A 25,106-nucleotide genomic window follows, 5' to 3' on the forward strand; every position below is an offset into this window, starting at 1 on the left:
GGGGAAAAACACCTTATCTACAGAGGAACAAAGATACCAATTCAATTAGACTTCTCCTCAAAAACCATCTAAGCAAGAAGAATATGATCCAAGCAAGAAGAATATTGATATGTTAATAGAAAATGGTAATATATACAATGCTCAATATGACCAGAAAAGGTAGAAAAAAAGGAAATACAAAAACAAAAGCAAAACAAAATCCACAAAACAAAGAACAACAGAAATGGGCAGCAAAAAGTTACAAATATAGTAGATATTAATTTAACTATATAAACAACTACTTGGAATGTGAATAGCTTAAATATACCAATGGAAAGATAAAGACAATAAGAGTGGATTTAAAAAAAAAAAAAAAAGCCCCAACTATATGTTGTCTACAAGAAACTCACCTTAAATATATAGATTTTGATGGTTAAAAATAGGAGGATTAAAAAATATACCACGCTACACTAATCAAAAAGAAAACCATAATAGCTATATTATTTTCAGACAAAGTCTTCCTCAGAGCAAAGTAAATTATCAGAGATAAAGAGGGGCATTACATAATGATAAAGGTGTCAATTTTTCCAAGGTGTAACAAACCTTAATATATATATATGTTTAACAACAGAGCAACAAAATAAATGAGGCAAAAAACTGATAGAACTTCAAGAAGAAAAAGGCAAGTGTACCGTTTGTTGGAGACTTCAACACCACTCTATTAGTAATTGACAGACCCTGCTGATAGAAAATAGTAAGGATATAGTTGAACTGAACAGCATCATTAATCAACTTTATCTAATCAACATGTACAGAAAACTTCATCCAAAACCAGCAGAATACTCATTACTCTCAATCTCACATGGAACATTCACCAAGAATACGAGGAAAATCTCAAAATGCTTGGAGATACAGCAGCATACTTATCAATAACACGTGAGTCAAAGAACGAAAATCTCAAGGAAATTTTAATATTACTTGAACTAAATTAAAATGACAATACAACTTATCAAAATTTGTGGGATGCAGCAAAAACAGTGCTTAAAATACAATATATAGCATTAAATGCATATTAGGAGGCAAAGTAAGATAAAAGTAATTAATCTAAACTTCCATCATAGGAAATTAGGAAAAAAAAAAAAGCAAACAGAAGAAAAATAAAGTTGGAACAGAAATCAATGAAACTGAAAACAGGAAAACAATACAGAAAAAAAAATAAAGCCATTTTCTCTGAAAAGATTAATATAATTAATAAACCTCTAGCCAGACTAAATAAGAAAAAAAGAAGACACAAATTACTATCAGTTATGAAAGAAGGCACATCAGTACTGATACCATGAATATTAAAAGGATAATAAAAGAATACTATGAACAAGTGTATGTCCATAAATGTGATAACTTAGATGATGTCATGGGCTGAATTGTGTACCTCCAAATTCATATATTAAAGTCCTAACTCTCAATGTAACTGTATTCAGAGATAGGGACTTTAAGGAGGTACTTGATAGTAAATAAAGTCACAAGGTTGGACCCTAATTCGGTATGTCTGGTGTCCTTATAAGAAGAGAGAAGACACCAGAAATCTCTTTCTCTCCACCCACACACAGAGGAAACATAGTTGTGTAAGCTTTATAGGTCTAAAACTGACCTACAAAGGACACAGATAAGGACACAGTGAGAAGGTGGCCATCTAAAAACCAGGAAAAGAAGCCTTACCAGAAAAGGACACTGACAGCACCGCAGTCTTAGACTTCTAAGCTCCAAAACTGTGAGAAATTTAATTCTTGATGTCTAAGCCACCAAGGTTTTTGTTAAGGCAGCCTATAAAGGCTATTACTGATTTAACTGAACAACTCATTTAAAAGACACAATCTATAAAAACTTCTACAAAGAGAAATAGGTAATCTGAACAGTCCTATATCAATTAAATAAAATGAATTAGAAATTAATACCCTTCCAAAAAAAAAAAAAAAAAAACTAGGTCTAAACGGTTACACTGGTGAATTACCCTACTACCAAAACCAGATAAAGACGTTACAAGAAAGGAAAACTGCTTATCAATATTACTCATGAACATAGATGTAGAAATCCTAAACAAAACTTAGCAAATCAAACTCTACAATGTATATAAAGAATTATTCACCATGCCAAAGTGGAATTTAGCCCAGGCATGAGAGTCTCATTCCACATTTGAAAATTAATTAAGGTAATCAATCACATTAAAAGGCTAAAGAAGAAAAAACATACAATCATAGCATAGATACAGAAAAAGCATTTGATAAAAGACAACTCCCACTCCTACTAAAAATATTCAGCAAACTAGGAATGGGAGAACTTCCTCAACTTGATTAAACATCTAACAAAAAGCCTGTAGCTTATATTATACTTAATGGTGAGGAATTACATGCTTTTCCCTTAAAGACTAGGAAAAAGGCAATGATGTCTGCTCCCAGCACTCCTATTCAACATTGCACTGAAAGCAGGAGCTAATGCAATAAAATAAGCAAAGGAAATAAAAGCAATACAGATTGGGAATTAAAAAAAACAACAACTATCCTTGTTTTCAGATGACATGATTTTCTATGTAGAAAATATAAATGAACTGACCAAAAAAGTATCCTGAACTAATGAGTGATTTATAGCAAAATTCTAGGCTACAAGGTTAATATACAAAAGTCAATTGCTATCTTATATATCAGTAATAAACATTTAGAATTTGAAATTTAAAACACAATACAACTTATAGTACAAAAAATGTTTAAATAAATCCTTAGAAATAAGTCTATCCAAAATATGTGAGTATGATTTGAATATTTGTCCCCCTAAAATTCATATGTTAAAATCCTAACCCACAAAGATGATAATATTAGGAGATGGGACCTTTGGGAAGTCCTTAGGTCATGAAGATGGAACCTTCATGAATGGGATTAGTGTCCCACAAATATCTCTAACCCTTCTGCTATGTATGTGAGGATCCAAGAAGTTTGTGACCTAGAAGAGGGCACCAACTATGCTGGAACCTTGATCTCAGACTCCCAGCCTCCAGAATTGTGAGAAATAAATTTCTGCTGTTTATAAGCCACTCATGGTATTTTGTTATAGAAGTCCAAATGGACTAAGATATATACAAAAGATTTATAAGATTAAAAGTATAAAAAAAAAGTATAAAATTCTGAGGAAAGAAATCAAAAACCTAAACAAATGGGGAAATATTCATGTTCATTAATGGTAACAATCAATATTAAGATGTCAGTTCTCCCCAGAATGATCTGCATATTCAAGGCGTTCACAATAAAACTCCTGCTAAATTATTTCATGGGTGCCGGCATACCCTGTGTTATTGTGCCTCACAGATATTGTGTTATTTATAAATTGAAGGTTTGTGGCAATCCTATGTTGAAGAAGTCTATTGGCACCATTTTTCAAAAAGCATTTGCTCACTGTGTCTCTGTGTCACATTTTGGTAATTCTAACAATATTTCAAACTTTTAAATTATTATTGTATTTGTTATGGTGATCTGTGACAGTGATCTTTGATGTTACTACTGTAATTGTTTTGGGGTAACATGAACCACTCCCACATAAAGCAGTGAAGTTAAGAAATGTTGTCTGTGTTCTGACTGCTCCACTAACCTGACATTCCACTATTGCTCTCTCTCTCACTGGGCCTCCCTATTTCCTGAGGCTCAACAATATTGAAATTAGACCAATTAATTACCTAACAACTGCCTCTAAGTATTCAAGTGAGGGGAAAATCACACATCTCTCACTTTAAGTAAAAGTAATAAATGATTAGGTTTAGAAGGCATGTCAAAAGCTGAGATAGAACAAAAGCTAGACCTCTGCCCCAAATGGTTAGCTAAGCTATGAAAGTAAATGAAAAGTTCTTGAGTGAAATTAAAAGTGCTACTCCAGTGAACACACGAATAATAAGAAAGCAAAACAGCTTTATTGCTTATATGGAGAAAGTTTTAATGGTCTACATAGATCAAACCAGTCACAATATTCCTTTAAACAAAAGTCTAATTCAGAGAAAGGCCCTAACTCTCTTTAATTCTGTGAAGGCTGAGACAGGTGACGAAGCTGAAGAAGAAAAGTTTGAATCTAACAGAGGTTGGTATATGAGGTTTAAGGAAAGAAGCTATATCCATAACATAAAAGCACGAAGTGAAGCAACAAGTGCTGATACAGAAGCTGCAGCAAGTTATCCAGATTTAGCCAAGATAATTAATAAAGATTGCTACATTAAACATTAAATTTTCAATGTAGATGAAACAGCTTTATTATATTAGAAGAAGATGCTATCTAGGACATTCATAGCTAGAGAAGAGAACTTAATGCCTGACTTCAAAGCTTGAAAGGATAAGCTGATTCTCTTGTTAGTGGATAATGCAGCTGGTGACTTTAAGTTGAAACCAATGTTCATTTCCTATTTCAAAAGTCCTTGGCCCCTTAAAATTATGCTAAAACTACTCTGCCTGTGCTCTATAGGTAAAACAGCAAAGCCTGGATGACAATACATCTGTTTACAACATGGTTTACTGAATACTGTAAGCCCACTGTTGAGACCTAGTGCTCAGAAAAAAGATTTCTTTCAAAATATTACTGGTTATTAACAATTCACCTGGTCACCCAAGACCCGTGATGGAGATATACAAGATTCATGTTGTTTCCATGCCTACTAACACAACATCCATTCTGCAGCCCTTGGAACAAGGAGCGATTTCAACTTTCAAGTATTATTATTTGAGAAATACATTTTGTAGGGCTATAGCTGCCATAGATAGTGATTCCTCTGAAGGATTTGGGTAAAGTAAACTGAAAATCTTTTGGAAAGGATTCACCATTCTTTATGCCATTAAGAACATTTGTGATTCATGGAAAGAGATAAAATATCAATATTCACAGGAGTTTGGAAGAAATTGATTCCAGTACTCATGGATGACTTTGAGTGGTTCAAGACTTCAGTGGAGGAAGTAACTGCAGATGTGGTGGAAATAACAAGAGAATTTAAATGAAACATGAGCCTAAAGATGTGATTAAATTGCTGCAATCCCGTGATAAAACTTTAAGTGATGAGAAGTTGGTTCTTACTGATGAGCAAAGTGGTTTCTTGAAATGGAATCTACTCTTGGTGAAGATGCTATGAAGATTGTTGACATAACAAAAAAAAACAGCATTCAGAATATGACATAAACTTGGTTGTTAAAACAGTGGCAGGGTTTGAGAGACTTGACTCCAATTTTGAAAGTGCTACTGTGGGTAAATGCTACAAACAGCGCTGCATGTTAGAGAGAAATTATTCATACAAGGAAGAGTAAATCAATGTGGCAAACTTCATTGTTGTCTTCTTTTAAGAACTTGCCTCAGCCACCTTGACTTTCACCAACCACCACCCTGAGCAGTCAGTAGCCATCAACAGCTGAAGGTTAGCATATTTTATCAATAAAGTATTTTTAACTAAGGCATGCTCATTGTGCTTTTGGGCATAATGCTACTGAACACTTAATAAACTGTAGTATCGTGTAAACAACTTTTATATGCACTGGGAAACCAAAAATTTCAAGACATCGTTTGATTGTTATATGAGCTTGATTGCTATATTCTCTTTATTTTGTTGATCTAGAACTGAACACAGAATATCTCTGAGGAACGCCTGTAATGGCAAACTGATTCTAAAGTTTATGTGGGAAGGCAAGAGACTCTGAAAACACAACATAATACTGGAGAAGAAGAATAAAATCAGAAAACTGACACTATCTGATATCAAGACTTACTCTAAACCACAGTAATCAAGAAAGTGTGATATTGGTTTATGAATAGACACATAGATCAATGAAGCAGAATAAAGAGCACCGAAATTTACCCACGCACATAGGCAACTGATCTTTGACAAAAGATCAAAGGTAGTGGAGAAAGAATGGTCTTTCCAACCAGTGGTGCTGGAACAACTGAACATCCACATGTAAAAAAATGAATATAGATTTTACACCTTTCCCCAAAACAAACTCAAAATGGATCATTGACCTAAATGTAAATGCCAAACTATTAAAATTTTAGAAGATAACATAGGAGAAATTCTAAGTGACCTTCTGTTTGGCAATGATTTTTTGATATAACAACAAAAGCACAATATAGAAATGAAAATAATTGATAAGTTCTACCTTATTAAAATTAAGACTTCTGCTCTGCAAAATACACTAAAAAAAGAGAATGGAATGTCAAACCACAGACTGAGACAACATATTTGAAAACATATCTGATAAAAGACTTGTAATCCAAAATATACAAAGAACCTTTAAAATAACAACTCAATTAAAAGTTGGTACAAAGATCTAAACAGTCGTCTCACAAAAGAAGATGTACAGATGGCAAATAAGCATACAAAAATATGCTCAGCTTCACATGGCATTAGGGAATTGCAAGTTAAAAAATTGAGAAACCACCTATTAGAATGGTTACATCCAGAACACTGACAACACCAAATCCTGACAAAGTTGTAGAGGAACAGTAACTTTCATTCATTGTTGGTAGTAATGCAAAATTACCAAACCAAAGTGGTTTAGCCACTTTGAAGATAGTTTGGTAGTTTCTTAAAAAGCTAACCATAGTCTTACCTTATGATCAGCAAAATTATATTCCCAGGTATTTAGCCAAATAAGTTGAAAATTAATGTCCATATAAAAACCAGCCCACACATGTTTATACTAGCTTTACTCATAATTACCCAAAACTGGAAGCAACCAAGAAGTCTTCAATAGGTGAACAGGTAAGCAAACTGTGACACATCCATACAACGGAATATTACTCAGTAATAAAAGGAAATGAGCTATCAAGTCATGAAAAGACAAGGAGGAAATAAATGCATATTATTAAGTGAAGGAAAGCAGTCTGAAATGGCTACAAACTGTGTTTCAAACCATATGACATTCTAGAAAAGGCAAAACTATAGAGACATTAAAACCATCAGTAGTGTCCTAAGGAGAAGCGGGATGAATAGGTGTAACAAAGGATTTTCAGAACAGTGAAACTAATTCTGTATAATACTGTAATATTATATGATATTATGCATTTGTCAAAATCAATAAAACTACAACACAAAGAGTGAACTGTGGTGTAAACTCTCGATTTTAGTCAGTAATAGAGCAATACTGGCTCAACAATTGTAACAAATACTAATTAAGATCTTAATAATGGGAGAAACTATGTGAGTGTGTATACTGGGAGGAGGGGGGGCAGTGAGAACTACCCATACTATCTGCTCAACTTTTCTGTAAACCTAGAATTGCTCTAAAAATAAAATCTACTAATTATTTTTAAAGCTGGATATATTCTTTTATTATTTCTAAAAAAATTATCTAGAGTTTATTCTGGGTGTTCTATTAGAAAGTGATACAACTGTGACTATAGTTTTATTTCTTTACAGATCCTTATATCTTTTGTTCTCTTTTATTACCTTACAACTATAAGTAGTTGCACAATGTTATTGGATAGAGGTAGAGATAGCAGGTATTTTTTGTTGTTTCACTTAACGATTTTTTTTTCCAAACACCTCATGCTACAGTGGTCATATTATATGTGAAATACATAATGAAGCTGTAATTTTTGTTTTTGTAGATGTCATTTTTCTGATTAAGTATCTTTCTTTGCTTTGATTCCTAGTTATAAATGGAGGTTAAATTTTCTTGAACGCATTTTTGTATCTGTTGAGGTGATCATATAAAGAATTTCCTTTAATACTCCATATTACTCTCAAGACAGAAGGGAGGCCAGCCCTGGTTTTCTAAGTTGGGTTGAATGACCATGGTTTACATTTCTCTTGCATCCTTTTCCTTCTCTTTCAAAACAGGCATCACCACATTTATATGATTGTTAAACTTCTCCACGTGACTGTAAATTCCATGAGGATGGATGGAATCCCTATGTTTTATTTATTGCTATATCCCCAGTAATAGCACTGTTCTTTGTCCAAACTGGTACTCAATAAAACGTCGTTCAATTAGTTAATGAACGAATATGAACTAGCAGCAATTGCCACTCCAGATTGGAAGATACTCTCATCCCTTAAGCATGCTTCATTGAAGACAAGAAAGGATGATCCATTTGCATTGTTGTAAAAAGATAAAAAGTTAAGTGGTTGCTCTGATACCAAAAGTTAATTAATAATTCAAAGATATATTGTTTAAATTGCAATTATTTATATACTTTATTATTTTATATTTTTTTAGATTATGAATACTTGATAAAGAATGTTGTGTGTTAGAATACTCATCTGAAAGTCTTTCAGAATATTAGCATTCATTCAAGAAGCTGGAAGATCTAGTTTACAAAAGTGTTTCAAGGAATGTCTGTCTACAGGATCCCCAAATGGACAATTTATTCTCTTCTCAATTGCAATTTTTGTTTTTCTTTATGTTAACATTACATCACTATATGTTACCATGTAGTCAGTGTGCATAAGATCTCAAACAAAATGTCGAAATACATAGTTGTGAAAAATTGAAAAGAAACAGTAATTCATCATTAGCTATTTTACCTATAAGTGATGTGTTTGTGCTGCCACTTCTGTCCTGTTAACGCATACCGCTTTCGACGAATATTAAATTTGGAGCTACCTCTTGTCTGGTCAGGTACACCACATCGAGGCTTCTTCATCCAGCTGCAAAAAGCAATATTTTCCAGTTATTTACCAATAACGCTAATCATTAATTTCAAAGAGAAATCCATTGAGAAGTTATGGCAGTGGTAATAAAAACGGGAAAACATAAAGGAGAATTTTGTCAGTTTTCTTGCAATTTGAATCTAAGTATTGTAGAAAGCATCTTTTTTTTTCTGGAATGATCAAGAATCACTAGTTTATAACTCATATCCTTTAGATAATTTTTCTCTCTAATTCATTTCAAGCTAACTGTAAACTAAGGTATTCTGATGCTTCTAACTAGAATCTGCTGTTAACAGATATATGACCTTGAGAAAGTCTCATTCAGAAAATGAGACTTTTTAAAATAAATTTTCACTAAGGTCTCTTTCAGCTTTAACATTCAACAAATTTTAAAATCTATTACATGACCTAAACTCCAGGAATCAAGAATATATATGCTACTCTCTTCTAGCTTAAATAGAAGGAAATTGTTGTTTAGAATAACATTTGCCTTTCTCCACTTTTTTCTTCTTTACACTTTAAGCATTACCCCAATTTTCAAATAACAGCCATTCTCTTTGAACCTTTAACAGTAACTGAATTCACTGCTTAAGAAATTTTTTTCTGAATATAATGTTTAGTATGACACCAGTAAAATTTAAATATTAACATTGGGAAAATAAAATGCTAGTTTTGATTTATTGATTTTTAATACTTTTATAGATACAGTTGTCTAAATTTTTTTCTGGAGAGTCTCATTTGACCATTGTCATGTTTTCTATGTAGTCTTGCTTCTTGTCTAAGGAGAAAGATTGACATGATTTTTATTAGTTTTTCTTTAGTGACTCGAAATGGCTTTATCATCCATTAGCTCATTTAATTTAACAATTACAGAACTGAAGCAGAATCTTCATGGCGTTACAGGCTTCAGAAAGTGGAAATGAGCAAAATAATGAATTTTTGTTATATTTCATCAAATAATTTCTATACTCTTTAAATGGAAAATAATTGACTGCAGAGATGGCTGTCTAAAGATGTCCATTTCGTGAAAATGACTGAAATAGTTTATGTTACATGGATCAATCAGCTAACTAGCTTTTATAAACATAAGAATAACATCATGCAACAATGAAAGCATGACTTTTACTTTTTAAGAAAGAAAAAACTTTTCTGATAAGCATTATACATTTCTCCTTTTTTATTCTCCTACCAGTAAAAATGTAGACATTGCAGTTAACAGACTTAACAAACTCCATCCTAGTTTATGATGTATTGTAGAGTTACTTCAGAAATCACTCTTTCCCTTTATTAAAGTCTCCAAACCAAATGAGATGTCTTGTAAATGCTAATGCCTAGAAAGTTATACAGACCTATGGAACTGAAGTCTCTGGAGCCAAGAATTGAGACTTTTTACTTTTAACTAAAACTCCCAGGCCACTCTGAATTAGTGGTCCCCGACCTTTTGTGGCACCAGGGACCAGTTTCACGGAAGACAATTTTTCCACGGCGGGGGTTATGGTTCAGTTGGTAATGCAAATGATAAGGAGAAATGGGGAGCGGCAGATGAAGCTTCACTCGATAGCCACCGCTCACCTCCTGCTGTGCGGCTCTGTTCCTAACAGTCCGTGGCCTGTGGGGTTGGGGACTCCTGCTCTAAATCACTAAATTTCAGATATATTTCATTAGAGTGTAAAACACTCAAAGGCAGGGGATCTACATACTCCCTGTCCCTGTACAACCTCTAGAATTTAAAAGAGGCTTAATAGGTGGATAGGGACATTTTTTAATGAAAACATATTTTTATTATATTCTGTAAGATCTAGATACATATTCAACTAACAAATATTAAGCATTAATGGTTAATATTAATTAATTAATGATAATTTAAGTGGCTTTTATCAATGGCTATTTCATTAATCATACTCTCAACAAAAATTATATTTCTTAACCAAGTACTTATTCTGACATCTCCCTGAAAGTGCTGTGAGAATAAATAATTATTAAATATGAATAAATTTACTTAATGTGGATGTGATTACATTTAGCTAAAGAAAATATTGAAGTAAACACTCTAGGGAAAGAAATAATTTTGAAATGGATTGTGGGATAAAATTTGACAATTTGTATTTATCCTGATACATTATCAGATGAAATATGTTTTCAATGAGGATATATTCTCTAAAATTACTTTAACAATACATAAAGTTAAAAGATGAAGACAGCCATTGAAAACATTTAAATTTACTAATGTAAATTTCCATTTTAAGTTGTGCATATGTTGGACCTAGTAAAAGTTTTCTCAATGAAACATTGCATCTTCCAAAGGACAGGGCTTTTAGGGATGAGTATGAGATTCCTATGCTGAAACATGTTTCTGCTAAATTCCTTATGGATTTCTTCAGCTTTTGCCCATTTCACATAATTCTTTCTTATGTTCCAAATATTTGTTTATATATTTACTCATTCTATCCTGATCCATTTATCTTACAATATTTTTAGGCATTTATAATACGCTAAGAGATATATGAAAAAAAATTGTGTATAAAAAGATTAGGCAAGGGGCTCTTGCTGAGCTCCCAGTCTAAGGTAAGACATTCATGATAAAAACAAAAAACAAAAAACAATATAATTAGTTAAGTCTTCTCACATCTCCATCTAGCTATCTTGTCATCATTTCTAATTTTACATGTAATTTAAAATTATGATTTTTCAGCTCCAAACTTGCACCAATTCTTCTGATACCTTATCTCAGCCCAAAGTCTTTCTAATGCCTAAGCCAGGTATCCAGGTAACATCTTCCACTGATCTCTCCTCACATCCAATCAATCAGGATGTAGTATCTTCTGCCTTTAAAACTTCTCTGTATCTCTTACTCTCAACAGTGCCTTCTCACTCCTAAAGATAAATCTTTTCAAAACACTGATGTGTTTACTACATATTCTAAGTATGAAATGTTTTTATAGACAGAATCTTATTCAGGCATACTTAGCAAGGATGCCCCCCATCTCCCTGCTTCCCAAGATCCACACAAGTTCTACAGAAACAAACCTCTTTCTGCCTTTGTATACAGTGAACTCTGTCTGGAATACTTTTGCCTTCTTATTTACAATGACAATCCTAATCCTCCTCATTATTCAACTCCCACAGGTACAGTTTACCATCTCAACACAGCATGTATTATAGTGTATATTACAATGTGTACATCTCTGTCTCTCTCTTCTACTAGCCTGTGAGTCAAACCAGAGAGGCCTGTATGGGACCGGTGCCCAGGGAAGCTTCCAGTGAAGAACATGAAGCAAATGAACTGTCTTCATGCATTTTTTTTGCACATACCGATCTCCCCCACTATCCTATATATTTCTTGAGGACTTTGTAACTCTTACAGCTCTGTGCCTTGAACAAATGCTTACTATGCAGAGAGATGTTGTGTGAAACTTTATATAAAATTAAACCATAATGTAGATGACTTAAGTGTAAGAAATAAACATAAGAACAGGAATGAGGTAATATAAACTAGTAATTTAATTCAAAGAACACTTAATGAGGGTTGGTCAAGATAGCTCTATGTTAATTTCACCAATATATGTACCCAAATATTCTGGCACAGAGATATTAGCAGGTATTAATTATCAAAATATGTAAAATCCCAAAAACATGATCAGAGCACATCTTGACACTAAATATGTCACACAGTATCTGAGCTAAATCTGTCCTTGGGATTTTTATGTGATTCCAAACGTTTGTTCTTTAATTTTATAAGCATTTGTTTCTCTCTCTTACAATTTTTAAAGTTCTCAGTGATATCAAGAATGGTCAGTGTTTACTAGAACTCATCAATGAATTAAATGCTGTCTAATATTAAATGTAAAATTGGCATGTTAATTTTCTTATTCAGGTAGAGTCTGGCAGTTCATTTCTAGTTATCATGCACCAAAATGTTAGTTCCATTCATATACCAATTTGATAAATCCCATATTTACCTATACACAAGAGTGCAGAAGTAAAGAGTGCAATTTTACTTTTGCATGCAAAAGTAAAATTGATTGTTTCACCCAAGGTAATAACTACATCATATGAAAAGGAAAGGTGTTGAAGTGTATGTGTGTGTGTGTGTGTGATTTTCAAGTCGTACTTTTTTGTGAAAGTATCGTTGCTAAAACACTTATTTTTTCAGTGTGTCAACACACACTCATATACCTGTGCTTCTGTGCTGACTCATTTGCTAAGAATTTTTTTTTTTTTTTTTTGTGGAACGCGGGCCTCTCACTGTTGTGGCCTCTCCCGTTGCGGAGCACAGGCTCCGGATGCGCAGGCTCAGCGGCCATGGCTCACAGGCCCAGCCACTGCGCGGCATGTGGGATCCTCCCGGACCGGGGCACGAACCCGTGTACCCCGCATTGGCAGTCGGACTCCCAACCACTGCGCCACCAGGGAAGCCTTGCTAAAAATTTTAAGTTGACATTCCAAAGCAAACAAAGACATGGGGAATGAGCACTGGGCTCGGTGGGGGGGTGGGGGTGGGGGGGCAGTGAGCTACAAGAGAGACATTTTGTAATTTCAAGTTGTAAGTCACGGCACCACCTCAATTTTCATAAATATAATACCGATATTCAGTATTGGTTTAACTGTTTAGAATACAGAACATTTTTAAACTAGTTTGGTGGATCATTAACGTCTGTTTAAATTAACTCAATTCAAAAATGAAAAATATCTAAAAATCAGTTCTCTTGTGAGGAGTTACATTATAAAAGTTGGAAGCAGGGATCCAAGAGCCAGACTGCCAGGGTTCCCATCCAGCTTCACTGACCCACAAGCCCTGTGCTATTATTCAGTCTACTGTTTCTTTCTATTCCTTAGTTTCCTCTTCTATAAAATGAAATGATTGTATTATTATTGAGTTAATGTGAGGATTAAATTAGTTAAATCAGGTGAAATACTTAGAACAGGTCCTGGCAGATAGTAACTGCTATTATTATTAACTTATAATTTTAATATTATTTTTAAAATATCAGGAAGTAGTTATACTAGCAGTAGTAGAAGCAGCAGCAGCAGCACACAGATATCTATGTTTCTACATTTTTCAGTTCACTTTGACTTGTATGTTGACATAAAGCACTTTGTTATTCAAGACAGGGATATTCTTAGTATTTTGATAACAATTATGCCAACAGACACATTATCTTCTGTTTTATGTAAATAAAGTAACCATAATCTTCTAAGCAAGTTTACAGTAATGTTAAAAGCCACCATATAGGAAACAGTATCCATTAGCTTCAGTTAAAAAAGAAATTAATTAGTTGGGCATTCATGTCAAACATATAGGGCTACCCATTGCATGACTCCAAGAAGTTCCTTCAAGTTGTAGTCCATGCCCTTGATGCCCCTATAGTGGGGCTGCAGGAAGGCAGCTCCTCAATAGAATAAGATGGGAATGCCACTCTTTGGCTTTGGGGTTAGGGCTGTGCCACACAGTGGCCCTGTGTACATATATCTACCTTTACCAAGGGAAAAATACTCAAAAATATATATTTTGTGCCTTAGGCATTAGTAATCTTAGAAAAATATTCATCAACATAATATATTAAACAGGTTTCTATCCTCCAAACTTTTCCAAGTTCTAATGAAAGGTAAGAGTAATACCTATGATTATAGTTGTCCCAAGAAATCTTTCTAGAAATTTTAAAATATGCTTATATTTATTATGTTAAAAATCCTTAGGCCTTGCTTGTATTCAAGTTCAATAATAATGAAGAAGATTTTTCAAAAGAAAATTAACTTAGGGCTCAAAATATAGATAGGCTGATAGCTCACTCTGGTCCAGAGTTTCTTTTTTCTATCAACTCATTAGCAGCCTGCATAAACCCACACGTTATTCCCAAAGCTGAAACTGCAAAGTTAAAGTACTTAAAAACCCAAGCACAGAGAATAAGTGTATTAAGCCTCCATGATCTGCAATGTGAACAAAAGCTCTGTTAGAGTATCACCTCTTTCTCAAGCTTTCACCTCTCACCTTTTACCTTTTGGAATGGGGCTCTAAGGACCCTGCTCATTTAGCTGTTAACCAACCTTCTGCAGCTACCAAAATGTGGACTGACCCATGCTATAATGTTATAGCTTTGAGTACCATTGTTATGTTAAAAAATAACAAAGAAAAATCTTTAATTACTGATGGATCTATCTTTTATATCCAAATTGAAAAAGAAGAGTCTTAACTTGATAATTTAGACAAAAGAAAAAAAATCATGGAACATCTGGATAAGTAAACCAAAAAGCTTGTAGTTCTTGATATATCTAAATAAATACTTGAATTCCAAAATCAGGAGTTCAAATATCACTACAGTTTCATAATAATTCTTTAAATAAAGCTACTTATTCAGTCTTAAAATAATTTTTAATTAAGACAAATTTCTGGGCATGATTTAAATAATTAATAACAACAAGACTCTAAGATCATCCTGTATAAATGCATACATGTTTGTATGTGTATACACACACATATGCATATATATATATATATATATATATATATATATATATATGGAGAGAGAGAAAGAAAGAGAGAGAGATAAAAACATAAAGAAAGATCACCTTACAAATCCCATCAAGTATGCTTCAAGGCATAACACTGTGAACACATAAAAAGATAAACTAAAATTTTAAAATACTTACTACTAATATTATAAAAACATATTAGACTCATTCTTATTATTGCCTTGATATCCTTTTCCATCCTTGCAAAACACTGCATTTTTATTCATAACATAGATTAATTCACTTATTAAGGAATTTAAGTGAGCTTGCTTACTAAAATTAGCTAAGTAACCAATAATTTAAAAGAACCATTGCAACATATGATAATTAGCTCATTTTGGGTGGGGATGGTATAAGTATTTACCACTACTATCTCTCCAATACCAATGTTAATTAATTAAAAAGCTATATAATATGCCACTTAAGGTAATAACCAGATTTGTTGCTTGAAAATGGTTAATTTCTTCAATGTAATGTAGGGATTATTATAATTGGCATCATTACTTTTCATTACCCAAGAATTATAGATTGAATCCACCAAATGTCTGTCTGCCAAAAAAGAATATAATTACTTAATTTAAAAACAATTGATTTCAACAAGACTCTAAAATTAGATAAATGTTTATGGCATTTAAATGCCATAATGAATGAATGAATCCTAAGACATTATTTTAATACTGATGATAATTCTAGGTCTCTAATTTTACTACATATTTTATGTAATAAGACTTAGATGAAAAAATTCATACATTATAATTTGACTATGTAAAATAATAGAATGCAATTTCAGCATGGATTGTTACCACACATTCATTTAATATTACAGAAGCGCAGAAAATTGCTTAAGTAGCATGATTATAGGGATTACACTTACAAAAATGGTACATAATTTGAGCTGAGTACCCTGAGCAGCAATACCCCAAGACTGGGGATGCATCAGTGGAAAAAACAGACAGGAAGCAAATGAAGCTGCTTCTAGCATGAAGCAGGGTTTCTAGTATGAGTGACAATAAGAATGACACAGAGGACAGAGGAGGCATCACTGTCTAGGAAGGAAAAGGACCAGCGTTCAACAAGGCTATAATGGGTTCACCTAGAAATAATGACCAAGTGTAACACTCTCTTTAAAGAGAAAGATGCATTTTTAATTTCAAAATAACTGAGTTAGAACAAAACTCTTTTAAAGAAGAAAAACAAAAAGCAAGCAGAAAAACTGGTTGGTTTTAAATTTAAGGCTGCTTATTTAGTTGATCTTTTCTTTATAATGCTATAGCTCACAGAAATGTTACTTTAACACCTACACATTGACACATTCCTTTCTTTTGGTCTGTAATCTGAGCCACTGTATGCCAGGAAAAGACCCGTGTCTTTCTCTGCACCTCTGCATCTTTTACTTCTTACTGCTGTTCAGACCCCTTTCCACATGAAGGGTCCAAATAAATCCTCCACACATTCCTCTTCCGTTATGTCCTGACAAAGACCTTTTTCTAGCTATTTTAGGGAATCAAACTTATCTATCCTGAGCCTTTTCAATGATTAGCAGGGCTTTCAAAAGTGGGGGGAAACACAAATGACACCTTTTATAGGACTCCACTCTCTCAATTTTAGTATCTAGTAATAAGCATATTTAAACTAATTTGTTTCCCAAGTTACCATTTATTGTATTTTTAAAAACTGTGTCATAATTTCGAAAAAGTGAATTAGAAGGTATCAGCTCTGCGTTAGGGAACAAGAAAGCTTGTCCAGAGCACTTTTTAAATTGTTGGGATAAAGAGTATAATATAAATGGAGTTCTGTATTGTACACAGCAATGAAACACAGGGCTTGGTGGAGGTTTTGCTTATTAATTTAACACTATATTTATTTTTGATAAAAGGTATGTTATGACTTAAAATAAACTTTTGATAGTATACTATTAAGAGAGAATTGCGATGATTACAGGGCAGTAGATCCAAAATATCAAAATTGTATTCCCAATATTAATAACAGGTTTCTCATTCTCACAGAATGCATTATATTAATTCTTCATTCTGTTTTCACAGACTCAAATCAAATTCAATATTTAAGTATCTATGAAAAATATTATGAGAGGTAATGTGTTTATTTATTTATTTATTTGTTAACATCTTTATTGGAGTATAATTACTTTACAATGGTGTGTTAGTTTCTGATTTACAACAAAGTGAATCAGTTATACATATACATATGTCCCTGTATCTCTTCCCTCTTTCATCTCCCTCCCTCCCACCCTCCCTATCCCAATTTAGTTTTTCAAACTGCTTGAAAACTGTTTAATCTTCAAGCCATTGTTATATGTTTTTTTCTGTTTTGATGAAATAGAAATAGTATGACTAACATCATACTTTAAGGATTAGAAGGCAAAATAGAATTTTAAAATTATATATTAAATTAGTTTAACATGTAAGAATTAATTATATACGCCTGAGTCCGGGCACTTCAGGTATTTAAGAAAAATGTGTCATTTCTCAAAGGCACACAGCATGGTATAGTGGAAACTTCCCCAAGTAAATGTCAAAAAATCTGGACTCTGAAGCTAATCTGGACTTCAACTAGCCTTTGACTTTCAGTTTTCTACTTGAAAAAGTAGAGAGAAAAATGTATTCTTATCTTCCCTATTGTGTAGGTTTAATGTGTGTTGATCATTATAAATGCTGAAGTAGATTTACTTTTGAGTATCAAAGACTCAATGAACACAAATAATTCTTCCCTGCACTAAAAGAATTCATCATTTCCTCCTTTGTTGTCTAGAAACAATAATGCTGTTTCATAGTGTACTTGTGGTAAAAAAATTTATGACTGTGTCTAGCTATACAGTTAACTTGAAGTTCCTTTGAAGAAGAGACTATGTCTTTTGGATCTGTATATGCCTCTTTCACAGATAAAATGCCCAGTAAAGTGTGACTGGTTAAACAAATAAATGAACAAATGATTGATAAAACAATAAATAAAATAACAAATATTATTAAAGAGTAGAAATAAGCCCTTTGTTACTAAAAGATTGAAAGCACAGACTTTTCAGTGAAAACTTTTCCCTTGATTTAACTAGTATGAGAATTGTCACTAGCAGAAAGCTAGTAAGCTATTAACTGGCTCTCTGATTCCCTCTCCCTCAAAAACAGAGCACTGATATGCAGTTTCCTATTTTCCTCGGCTTCAATATTTTGACTTTGGCCAATTTCAAGCTACTGCTGTGATATCATTTAGGGAAAGAGATGTGCACACACTACTCCCTCCAGCCATACAATCCAGCTCCAGCACATCACTTATCACCACTCTTCTAGTAGTGGCTTCAGCTGTACATCTACTTTGACTCCTATTGTTGGTATTTTCTTTCCTATTTTGAAAATGTATTGCTAAAGTCCAGGTGAATAAACTTAATTTGGTGTTTTAATTTTTTATGAAATCTCAGGGGAGTGGAGTTAACATAGGTTAAGTTCCAAAGAAACGTTCGTGAGAAAAATCATTCCATTTGTGGTTGATGGAGTTCACTAAGGGTTTTTCAGACCACTTAGTTTGGCTCAAGAGCTGAGAGAAAAAGAGTGCAGATGCCATTACTTACTCAATTGTGTTTCGGTCCACTTTTCCTGTCATGTTAATGCCGTAGAACTGCTGCATCGCAGCTAAGGCAGACTGCATGGTCTCTGCAGAGCGCAGCACCGACATTCTGGGGTCAGTCCGTGGAAGGTAGCCGTACTTCTGTAACCAAACCTGCAATAACAAGTATAGCTCTTTTTAGATCAACTTCACAATTTAACAGTAATTTTATGGTAATTAAGTTCTGTCTATAGTTGATTTTTAAACTTTATTTCCTCTTCTAAGGGCATATATTATTTAATTTTGTCTCTTTTTAACACATATTATGTAGTTTATTTTAGTATACTTTCAGTGGTTGTTAACATATCTTTCTAACATACACACAAACTCTAATTGTAAAGAAAAAGATTAATCATTTGTCTCAAGCTTACCCTGTATAGAATACTATAGTAGATACTGGATAAAATCACAAATAAGATGATCCCTGCCCTCTAGGAACTCAACTTCCCAAAATAAAGATATTTTTTCAAGAGTATGACCCCACTGAGACATCTATGCTGGAAGGGGAAGTTAATGTGCATACGCCACATCTGAAATGTCATTTTCCTGAATAATTAGCCACTGACTATAGCTGTTACTAGTAGCATCATCACATGTAGACCAATTATTCTATAATGACATTTGAGGTATGAATTCTATGCAACTGGTCTATCCAATTGTAGCTAGATATCTTCAAGGACAGGGAACTCTTTCTCATGTAAAGGATATCCTTTCATTTATTTACAGTTGACTCACTTCAAACCAAATCATGTAAGTGACCAAACTTTTCACATAGAGATAAAATCAGACTATTTAGGTGAGAATATTTGTCCCTCTCCTTAAGGATATCATGATTTTAGTTCTGGTCTTCCCTAGGGAAGAGAGATTTGGGAGGATAGTGAGAGGAAGATATTGATGTTGAGCTCACACCCAGTCATGATTACAGCCAAAATCTGAGTCATTTAAGGTTAGATTTTAAAAATAACCAAAACTTGGGTTATCTGGGGGGCATCTCTACCAGAGAGTGGATGCTTTCTAGTTTTACAATTCTATGCATTCATTTTAAATGCACAATCATATGTCCAGCTCATATCCCATCCTGCTGTCCCTTACTTCAATCTTTCATAAGGCTCTAAGATTTCTTGAAGATTCCTGTCAAATTGAGAAAGGCCAGGTAATTCTGCTTTTGGCACAAAATAAAAGCTCTGCTATTTAACGGAAGGTATTCACCAGTATGTGTTTCCCCTCCCACCTGAGTCTATTCATCATATAATGATCCTGTGAAGTTGTAGCTTTCTCCCAATACGTGATACACTTCCATTATGACCTTACAATTAAAACAGAAAAGAGTTATTTTCTCATTGATAATAAACAGCAATTATAGAAGTTAAATTTCACCAAAAGAAATAGATATTAAATATATCAGCTTCTTAACATGTAAAACACAAGGTGGAATCTTTTGTGATATTTCCAAGAAATTGACCCCCCAAAAGTGCAGCGTAACCCCTTGAAAATAAGACAAAACATTTATTCTAAAACTATTTAAGGGATTAGCAAATGCATCACTGTCAGGAAGGTTTACTGTTGAAATTCCATCTAGTAAACTCATCTACCACATAGCGAAAACATGCCCAGACACTCTCCTCATCTAATCTATAATGAATAGGCTGCTAAGGAAGACATATATTCAGTAACCTAGTCAACAGTGGTACAGTCTGAAATAGACCTTTTTCTTTTTTTTTTCCTGAAGGAAGGAGACAAGATTTCACTGGCAATATATTATTTACTAGGAAATTCAATACCTATTGTCAATCAATTTCACCCAAATTAGATTTCATCATGATTTTTAATAGTATACATGCACAAATATTCTGAAATTGAACTCTTTTTTTTTTTTTCCCATAGCACTTTGTTTGCATCCATTTCTTATTTTCTATAGAGTAAGAAAACTTGTTGCTAGGTTACTCAAGGGCACTAAGCTACTGTCAATCACATTTGTGAGAACAGCAAAGAAAAAAACTGTTAATAAGCCCTATGATTTACATACAAATAGAGACTATAAAATATATGAATTTTAAGTGCATAATGAAAAAATAGCATGCTCTAAAAAATATGTATTTGATTTATGCCTTAGCCTTTCAAACAAATAAGTTAGAATTACATAAAAAACGAATGGTGATTTTTCTCCAAATTTTTTTTATATTATGTCATTCATCATGAAAGGCTGTTTTTCCAAATGAATAAAAAGTGCATAACTATTTTTAATTGTAAAATATCAGAAAGGCTAAGGGATCTACCATTTTATGATCAAAGTCTGTTTCTTGGCTGACAAATCAATGTCAATAAGATTATGGGTCACTTTGAGTTGTCCATTCTTCATACCATTGTTATTGGTTAATCAAGAAATCTTTTCTGGCATCATCAATAATTGACCAGGAATAATTATCAATTAAAATTTGTAATGCAAATTTCCACAAAACAGTGGAAGATCACACATGACTATATTGGTGTCACATTAGAGTATGAAATCAGCAAGGCCTCAATAGCATTTCTTATTGAAGCAAAGCCTGCTGTAGACAGCCTTACTCTAGGTCAAGGTAAAAAGTAAGTGACTATACCTACAATGCTTTCAAGTAGTAATTTTATCTTCAGTGCTTATCTGATGTATGAAATACAGATGAAAACAAATATCTGCTTAAATAATTTTTTAATCACCAAGCAGATATCCTCTCTTGAGTTTGCTTTTGTTTTCTTTTATTTCATTTATGTTGTTGAGACCACAGAATTCTGAGAGTCCAATCATTTTTGGTATGATAGGAAAAGGTCTGTACCAAACAGCCCTAAATAATAAGATGCTAATGCTCTTTGTATGAGAATAATTTGGTCAACATGGTGATGTAAAACTAGCCAAATACAAGCCGTACTGTACACTCAGCATCAAGGGTAGGAAACTACTCTGGCCAAAATTCATAGTGCTTTGTAAACACTGACATTTAAGTTACCAATGAATTAAGATCAGGTTCAAAAAGTGAAGATCAGGAATAAACACTGTCTCGAAATCATCAAAGTATAGGAGTCTCTTGTATAAGTAACCTTATTCTACTCTATAGAATAAAACATGTTTGTTGTACAAACAGAGCAAGATAGGTGGCTTAGCATTTCATCATTCTATAGTAGTGAACAATAAGAAGTTGGGGAAATTGGGATATGATAGAAGTGACATAGAAGAAACCTTTATAACTTTTTTGTTTTCTACTAAATTATAATATCTTGTTAAAAAATTACATTAAATCTACAAAGTAAAATTTGAAGGTACACCTTATCCCTTAAAGACTATGCCATAGACATCCATCCTCATACATTGTTGTATGAAATATATCCCTATTTTGTGCCTTGATGTTTTTTCAATGTTTTCAAATGCACATAGTGGATAATTAAGGAAAATTTTCTTTATGTGTGCATTTGGGGAAATGATATTGTATGTTTAGTGTCCATGTGAGGCTTGAGAATATATAAAGCCACCAGCATAATTCTTGCTCAGTAAGTCATATTATTATTTTATGCTTACTAATTGTTCTGAGTTCTTGAAATTGTTCCTACTGAAGTTAAGATTTGTCCTTGGAATGGGCAAGACTGAAAATGCAGGTGAGATTTAAGTAGTCAGAATTGTGATGAAAGAGAAACTGTAGCAGGTGCACATTCATATATTGCTTGAAAATTCCCCAAGTTCCAAAACAAAAAGGGGAAATGTAAAAAATTGGCAAATTAGTTTTTATTTTGTTTTCTTTGCTTTGTTTTCTTTTGCTCACTGGATTGATGTGCATTTGAAAGCATAGAAAATATATTAGGAGGCAAACAGGTTTTTTTGAGGGAAAACTTGAGTCCTTTTACTGTCTAGGATTCAGCCCATCTCATTATCACTAAAACAAGCAACTACAGAACCTCAAATGGTGTAACAAAATATAACCTTGAATTACATTCTCTGTGTTACTAATATATTCAGATACCTTGCTGTCTTGTGGACAAAACTAATTTCGTACACTTAGTGATTACCTAAATGGAGGAAAAACCAGAAGAGTTTTCTCTGCAGAGCAAGAAGATATATCAGGCAATAAAAGGCAAACACTTAAATTCTGTGCTAATAATATTGCCTTTACTAGATTCTAATATAAATAAGGAGTAGCAGGCACACAAAGTTTCAGTAAACTCATTAAAAAAGTGTCCTTGTCACAAACATTTCATGTAAACATATAGTGAAAACCTTTATTAATTGACTTAGCTATCCATACCCACATATTAGGGTGGTATCCTGAAATATGGCTTTCAACAGCAATAACAAGGAGGAGACATTAATAGTTCTTATGCCTAATGGCAAATGTAAGCAGAGCATTTTTAGAATATATATTCTTATTTAATCTCTCAGTCCAGTACTGAAATCAAGAGAAGTAAATTTTCCTCCAGCTGTTGAGGCTAATAAGTTTATCAATACCTTAATGTAAAATTAAGATATTACTACTCACTTACTCAAGTGAATCACAAAGGCAAGAACCCTAAATCTACCTCACTGACAGGACCCAACACATTGAAATGAGAGAATACAATGAAATGAAACACAGACATCCTTCCTCCTGAAGAAAAAGTTAAATGATTAAAATAATAAATATATTAGGGCATGAAGGGATGTATTTTAGATATTATAGAAATTCTTGGAGAGGAAGAAAAGGGAAGTAGGGTTTGGAATTTTATTTAATCTGAAAAATCACTTTGCCAGTCCATATTCCTATTTGTGACTGAGCCAGTTATTTCAGGCATAGTTTAATTTCAGCTAATGTTTGGTAAGGCCAAATGCAAGTTTCATATACCCAGTGATTATATGATCCAAATTATAGTACTCAGTATGGAAGAACAAAGAAACGGGTGATAAGTATATTTTTATGATAACAATCACTTCCCTTTAAATAGTTATGCATTTTTTATTATATTGGCACATACATTTTAAAAATTGTTGGCTTCATGTTAAATTGAACATATTTACTAACAAAATATTTAAATCTATTCTGATATAATTGAGTCTTAATAAAATGCAACTGGAAGAATGTATTTTTAATAGTTAAATTTTCATTGTTATCAAGTTATTTTCCATTTTCAATATGAGACTTCTAAACATACTTGTAAAATTCTGTTATTAACCAAAATAAACAACTAAAACCTGATCATCCCTTGTTTTGTGGTACCATCAGCAAAGTTAGCAAAAGCTTGAGGACATTTTTCACTGACATTCCATATATTCACTGGTTATAAAGAGTGGCAGAATTTAGGACCTAAATTGTCTAGTCTGAAAAGTGGCTATAAATATGAATTATAACTACCTATTAACCAAAAAACTTATGTGGGAGCAGTCATTCAGAATTGGTCAAATTGAAAATTCATAGGATAAGTTAATGAGGCAAAAACTAGCCTTTCTGTTCATTCAAAAATCTAAAGGAGCTCTAAATCACCATTCCATCCCCACCATGAATGAATCAGTGTTTGAAATTTCATATATAGTATGCAATTTCTTTATAATTATACTGTTGCTTAAATGGCTTCTTAAATGAAAATGAAGCAGTGGAAGGACCAAAAGATGCTCCACTGAACATCTTACCAATCAAGAGACACTGTCAACTGGACAAAAAGATGGAAAATAGCTGGGGCCATTACTAAAAGTTATAATGATCATCATGACCATATTTTTCACCTTAACATGTGATTCTCTAATTTATGATAGAAACTAAAAACTTAGGATGTAAAGGTTAAGGAGACTTTTATCATTCTGTATAAAAGTGAAGATGCAAGATGGAGGGGTTATGGGGATATATGTATACGTATAGCTGATTCACTGTTATACAGCAGAAACTAAAACAACATTTTAAAGCAATTATACTCCAATGAAGATGCTTTAAAAAAAAAAAGTGAATTGTACTTTGTATTTAGCAGCTGTGGCAGTGAAGCCCCTCAAACAGTAATGGCTGAACTCTAGTGGTAAAAACAAACAAATAAACAAACAAACAAACAAAAAGACAACAGCCCTTAATGAGATTCCATTATATGTTAGTTGTTGTGCTGGAAAGTTAGAGTACTGCGATACACTGTCTCCTTATCTGTCTTTACTGTGAATTTTCTAAAAGACATTACTTGAGCCTAAGTCATGTAGATGATGGACTGAACTTGCCTTTATTGGGCTGGGGTGGGGGTGGGGTGCAGATTTAGCTTCTTTGAGGTAGAGGTACAAAATATCTTTGAAACTTAGGCACAAAATACCAGAGCATTGTATTTAATACACACATCCACACATTTATGCATGAACTCTCCTACCTATAAA

At 33.1% G+C, this 25,106-nt stretch overlaps 1 protein-coding gene across 1 annotated transcript in view; it reads right to left on the bottom strand.

Annotated features, from left to right (window-relative positions):
- The window catches only part of MMP16 (matrix metallopeptidase 16), a 343,904-nt gene that overhangs the window by 171,773 nt on the left and 147,025 nt on the right, over window positions 1-25,106 (bottom strand). The window contains exons 2-3 of the mRNA XM_065895033.1: window positions 18,732-18,880; window positions 8,516-8,638 (exon numbers count right to left, since the gene is read on the bottom strand). Coding sequence (XP_065751105.1) covers window positions 8,516-8,638; window positions 18,732-18,880 — 272 coding nt within the window. The remainder of the gene's footprint in view (window positions 1-8,515; window positions 8,639-18,731; window positions 18,881-25,106) is intronic.

This window comes from Phocoena phocoena, chromosome 17, assembly GCF_963924675.1.
Source record: "Phocoena phocoena chromosome 17, mPhoPho1.1, whole genome shotgun sequence".
NCBI classification, from domain to species: domain Eukaryota; kingdom Metazoa; phylum Chordata; class Mammalia; order Artiodactyla; family Phocoenidae; genus Phocoena; species Phocoena phocoena.